Source organism: Stomoxys calcitrans, chromosome 3 (assembly GCF_963082655.1).
Source record: "Stomoxys calcitrans chromosome 3, idStoCalc2.1, whole genome shotgun sequence".
Taxonomy (NCBI): Eukaryota; Metazoa; Arthropoda; class Insecta; order Diptera; family Muscidae; genus Stomoxys; species Stomoxys calcitrans.
The window spans coordinates 2451828-2458148 of NC_081554.1; the positions used below are offsets into that span (position 1 = coordinate 2451828).

The 6321-nt window shown below is 35.8% G+C and overlaps 2 protein-coding genes across 2 annotated transcripts in view; both read right to left on the minus strand.

Moving 5' to 3' along the window:
• LOC106081271 (serine-rich adhesin for platelets) overlaps positions 1 to 2711 on the minus strand; it is a 194359-nt gene extending 191648 nt beyond the window's left edge. The window contains exon 1 of the mRNA XM_013243122.2: positions 1736 to 2711. Within this exon, the coding sequence (XP_013098576.2) occupies positions 1736 to 1744 (9 nt within the window). The 5' untranslated portion in view covers positions 1745 to 2711. The remainder of the gene's footprint in view (positions 1 to 1735) is intronic.
• Positions 2712 to 5351: 2640 nt separating this feature from the next.
• LOC106081267 (NADH dehydrogenase [ubiquinone] 1 subunit C2) lies at positions 5352 to 6041 on the minus strand. Its single transcript, XM_013243110.2, has 3 exons — positions 5815 to 6041; positions 5588 to 5731; positions 5352 to 5524 (listed from the first exon to the last, which is right to left on the minus strand). The coding sequence occupies exons 1-3, from the start codon at positions 5972 to 5974 to the stop codon at positions 5475 to 5477; spliced, it is 354 nt and encodes a 117-aa protein (XP_013098564.1). The 5' UTR covers positions 5975 to 6041; the 3' UTR covers positions 5352 to 5474.
• Between the last annotated feature and the right edge of the window lie 280 nt (positions 6042 to 6321).

The window sequence follows — 6321 nt, forward strand, 5'->3', positions numbered from 1 at the left end:
CAGTCAATCAACGGATTTACAAATCAAATGTTGATTATACATGTGGGACATATTTTTGCAGATAATCTTTTTTAAACTAGTTTCAAAAAATTATAGATTTTTTTTAAATCATTCATTAAAATTTTGTCCTAAAAATTTCACTTAAATAGAGAAAATTTTAATGTGAAAAATTATTTGTATTACGGTTTTAGGAAATGCCGTACGTGTGTAGTCAAAGCTGTCCAGTTGCTTTTTTACATATATTCTCGTTCTTGATTTAGATGGTTGGTAATTTAAAACTGGCCACGTAGCTTCGTATTTGATTGTTACTCCTATATAAGTCGAATGGCAGTCTTTACTTTTTAAGCCCTTATAAACCTTCATTTTTATCCGATTTTGCTGAAATTTTGTATGTGAAGGACATATAATCCTTATCCACTTATGCAAAATCGGTGCGGCAATTGATAGCATTTGTAGGGCATGTCGTGAAGATAATGAGATGTTGTAGCATTTCCTAAGTCATTGCGCGCCTTTCGCGGGCGCGAATCACGATACAGTCTTTAGAAATAGTACGTACCGAATATAGTTTAGATCGGATAATTTTTGAGTTTATCGCCCATATAGACCGATCGAAGGCCTTTCTCTCAAATTTGTTCCCAAATTTTAGTCGGAAAAATCTTTTTGTCGTAGCAACGCTGGACACAATACCAGACATTAACCAACTTAGGAGCGTGAAGAAGTCTCAAGAAGTCAAGATTCTAGATCAGTTTATAAGACAGCTATATCAGGTTATGGACCGATTTCGACCTTACTTGGCACATTTGTTCGAAGACATAATAAAACACTTCATGCAAAATTTCAGCCAAATCGGATAAGAATTGTGCCCTCTAGTGGCTTAAGAAGTCAAAATACAAGATAGTTTTATATGGCATCTATATCACAACCTAGACCGATATAGCCCATTTACAATCCCAACCGATCTACACTAATAAGAAGTATTTGTGTAAAATTTCAAGTGGCTAGCTTTACTCCTACGAAAATTAGCATACTTCGACAGACAGACACGGACATGACTATGTCGACTCAAAATGGCATGACGGTCAAGAATATATAGATTTTATGGGGTCTTAGACACATATTTCGAGGAGTTACAAACATAATGATGAAATTAGTATGTCCCCATCCTATGGTGGAGGGTATAAAACAAATTTTTGTTGTACACTCATTGCTGGGTGTTTTCGGGTTCTAAATGTTTTTTGTGCTTTGCTAAGCGGTAATGCTCATTCCAATATTATTTGCCTAAGGTTTATGACCATTTTTTTTTTCGTTTTAATTTATACTCTCGAATACTTTTGGTGTAAATGAAACATCGCATAGATGTGAAGCTATGAATTTTTAAAAAATCCCCATGTCTTTCCCGGGCCCAAATTTTTGTTTCTCTTTTGAACAAATACTTTTCATTTACGATAGTTACACCTATATGAGCATTTGAATAGTTTGCGACTTCACAATTTCCCAGTCTATATTGCCTATTTAAAACGTTGCCTGTATTCATTTGCATTACAGAATATTTCTCTCAGTGTGATGTAATATTGCATTAAAAGTCTAAAGAAATCAAAACCCTTTGGCTTAAATCACAATAATCGTGGTAGGTTTGTGCTAAGTTAGTGACATACCTACATACTTGGAGACAGCCCCATGTATATGTACATCACACCATATTAAACGGTGGAAGCAAGGACGAGGTAGGACTTACCTTTGCCATTGTTTTCGATTTATTCCAATTTCATGCAGCAACTACGACGGCACCAACAAATTTCATTACACAACTGACGACTTCAATTTTCTCAGATGACACATAAAAAATAACAGTGCTCGCAAGGTGGTGGTGGATGATGATGGTGGATGAAAAATATCCGACCTATTCACTTACGTTTTTCTCGGCAAGCAACGCCACGGTATTTTACACTATTCTCGAAGTTAATGGGTTAATGGCAACCGAACAACGGACGATCACCGGTGGTCAACAATGACTTACAGGAGAACAAACAAAAAAAAAAAAACACAAACATAAATCGAAGTTGGGAAGGAGCCTATATTCATCACTTGGATGTTCATTTTTTTCCGTAGGTTAAATATATATAACGGTTAATGGATGACAAAACGAACATTCATACATTGTTTTTTTTTTACACTCTATGTTATCTATTCTTCACTTCGTTGGGGGGAACACTCACGTACACGCGATACAACAAAACGAAGAAAACTTACGACGGACACAAAACAATGGGAAAAAATCCCTTCACATTGTTATTGGTTGCAGTCACTGTGGTGCTCTCCGTCTGCTCCACCACAATCCGTGTGTATTGTGGATGGGGAAAAATCGAAATGAGACCTCAAAAAACAACAAAAAGGAAATGTATTTACGAGGTTTTTATTGATTTTTAAACTGGCGATTCCTTCCTTTGAATTTGTTCGCGATTTTTATTCAATTAGCAACGGGTAATTGCAAATAAAAATCTTTTTTTTTTTTTTGTTGAGTAGACATTAAGTCACCACTTTCGAAGTTTGCAAGGTCCTCCACTTTTCACTTTTGCTTGCAATATTGTGTGTGTTTTTTAGCTTAAAAATTCCTTTGCATACCCAATGAGGCAATGTTCCATGGTTCCATATACTAATACATTATACTGTATAGCGGTGCAAACGAAATGTGATGTTTATCGTATAAGTCGCGTAAAACAACTGGGCAAATGAGAAGATTGGCAGTTATAATGAAACTAAGGAACCCCAAATCCCCAAATGAGCCACCAACAACAAGTGCGTGAGAGAAAAATAACGGTAATTACACAAGCATGCGCTTTAAAAAGTGTAATAACGCAGGGATAGGGATGTGCGGCTATGATATGAATAAGAGAGACACAGTGTGCCACAAAGATACAATTTGATGAAAAGTGCAGATTATCGGCTTTAATCTCATATTATGGTTAATAAACAAATGCAACTAATTTTGCTCTGATTGGCTATGTATAAATTACATACACATGTATGTAAATGTGAAAACACTTAGTATAGCCCACAAAACGTTTTGTTTGTAAATTTAGGCAAATCGTTGTATTTCTTTGTCCAGCTGAACCCAAGTGGCTTTGACTCTATTTACAATAGAAAGTAAAATAATAATCTTTTTAAGCTGACCAAAGCTTCATCATCAGTCCGCTAAGGACTTGTTCAATTATCTTATTTATTTTTTTTTTTTTTTTTTGTTAAATGGATTATTATCAACACAAATTTTATTATTAAATCAAAGTGACCCCTTAACAGCTAATATCTACCACTACTACTGTTGTTGTTGCTGTTGTAGCCACATTTTCATCTAGATGTGGCGATCCTTGCCAAGCTCCTGTAGGTGTGCAAGCTGGTCTTGGTCCAAAGGACCAATCGCCGCTGGAACATGGTGGCCATTGTTTATTTGAAAACGCCAACTCCGCTCGATACCGCTGATTGTCCGCGACTGCCGTTACAGCTACTCCGTATGGAGCATTCCACTATCTGAAACCTGTGGACGCGCCTGGTAGCTCGCAGATAAACTTCTCGTGACAGCAATGAACACCCCACAAATTAGACCTTAATGTTCAAGACTATGTGGTGCTCACAGCTATCCCGTGCCGGGACCACTTCTACTGAATTTCGCAAGAACATTCCATTAAGGAACAGGGGATACTTCTCTCATATCAATGAGTGCAGTCCGGTTAAAATTTAAGCTCAATGATAAGGGGCCTCTTTTTTATGCCAAGTCCGAACGGCGTGCTGCACAGCTACACCACTTGGTAGAGAAGCTTTAATATGGTAGAATACCTCACAAATGTACATACCATTAATAAGGGGATATCACAGCTGAAAATTTTTTGATGTTCAGCTGGGACCTTAACCCAGGCGTTCGGCGTTAAAGGCGGACATGCTAACATCTGCACCGCGGTGGCCTCCGCAACCGCCACCGCCAATATCCCTAACTCAAAAAGAACATCTAGCACCAGCAAAATACACAATGGCCAAAACTTGTAACCTAGCAATCGCTGCTTGCCAAAAAAAAAACTTTTCAATATGTAAATGTGTGCATATTGCAGCATACATATTTATCGACGTGCAGTCCGTTCATTCTTCTTGTGTTTTGCACTACTTTTTATATCGTTTGCTTCGTTTTGTCGTTGGATTTCTTTATCCAGCTGAAACCTAGTGCTTCTATTTACTTCTATTACCTTATATGGAAACTATATCCTTATTCGTTCGATCTTTATCGTGATTTCGACAGACGGACGAACGGACATGGCTAGATCGATTCAGATTGTCAAGACGACCAAGAATATGCATACACTTTAAGACCAATATACGAAGTATGAATATTTCGAGGTATTACAAACGGAATACCCACCATCCTGCGTTGGTGGGTAATTGCAAATTATTGAAATTTTGAAATACAATACATTAAGAATGTACAATGGTATATTAAAATTTTGAGTAACCCGCACGCAATTTTGTTTACCGAATTATAAAAGAAATAGTAGCAGAGCGGGTTAGGGCTAGCGAGTGATATATAACATAAATTTAGGTATTACATTTATTGGGGAAGCCCAATATACGTTTATCAAGAATATTATAATAAGATGGATGCAAAAGAAGCCGTTAAGCTGTTAATATGCATAATTTGATCATAAATAGAATAATAGTTAAGGATTTAAAGGCTCATCGAAAGAGTGCTTGCATGGGATTTTTTTTCTTATATATTGTGCAAAACGTAGATGGGATAGGCTTCTTTGAACAGCGGAGTGACATTCTTAATTCATGGGACGAGAAATAAAATATACTTCATAGGGACTAAGATAATTTTTTTTTATTCTAAAGAAATTTCAGGTTCAATTAAAAAAATTATTGAAAAGATTATTCTTTAAGTGAAAATGATTCAATTAATTTTTCAATTGAAAATGGCAAATTTTTCAATCACGATGGTAATTGAAAACATGCTCATATGCAATTAAGTTTTTAATGGAAAACTCTTTATTTTAAACTACATTATTGATTGAAGTTCGTGAAATGTTCGTGATATTTTTTTCTGTGTATATAAATTATCAATCTGGAACATGGTGAAGATTCTGGAGCCTCTAAAGATTCATCCTAAATTTAACCTTAATACTATTATCAACGGCCTTGATAGGATAAAGTATTAATAAAAATGAACAACACCTAACTTCCAATTTGTGTTAGAATACTATTGTAACAGCGTGGAACGTTTTTAAGCTGGGTCTCTATTCTGGTCGGAAGAATTCAAATTTTTTGCACCAAAGTTAGCATATACTATTTAAACAATATAACTAGATATATAGTTTTTTCATAGAGTGGTCTATTTTAACCATGTTTACTATTACAATAAGAGTAATTCAAATATACAATTGTCTGCCAATTAACCACAAACTCTCCAACGTTGCCATTTATTGTTTTTCACCTTAACGAATGGGCACCCATTGCTCCAAGACGTCGGCATATTTCTTTCTCTCTGCAAATGAAAATAATGGAGGCATTTTGATTGGAATAACATATTCATTTAACCTATACTCACGAATGGGTGGGAAATCTTCGGGATGCAGTTGAACATAGTGCCTTAGAATAGCATCACGGGTTGCTAGTTCTTCATTACGCTTTTTGTCTAGGTATGTACCACCAAGCAGACCAAGAAGAGCGAATCCAACATGATTTTGAATACCTAAGCATACAACAACAGTTAAAAATTATTTGTTTTAAATAAATTATTATATTTGTTACTGTTACGTCACTTGGGAATCTTACCGGAAAATATTGGCTTGCGAAGGCCCCAATTTAGCATACATGCCAGGCCAAAACCTGCGGCTGTACTTGCCGCTGGATTATATACGCTGCTCAAGAAAGAAGGTTTGCGATCTTCCTTGGCAGTCAGCAATTCCAAAGGATCAATTACAGATGAAGGCATTTTGCTAAAAATGGACAACAAACCCCGAATAAAAACCACGGCCAAAACAGCTGTTTTCGATTGCTAAATGTATGATGACAGAACGATGTTGGAATCCAGAATCGATTACGCGTCAAATCGATTATTAGACTTTTGAGTATTGGAATATTCGACAGAAAAGCATTCACAATTAAATGAAATCAAATCACAATATAAGAATTTCGTTTAAAAAATAAAATTTTCTTCGTAATAAATGTGAAATTGTATTATGTATTGGGTTGCCCAAAAAGTAATTGCGGATTTTTCATATAGTCGGCGTTGGCAAATTTTTTCACAGCTTGTGACTCTGTAATAGCATTCTTTGCATT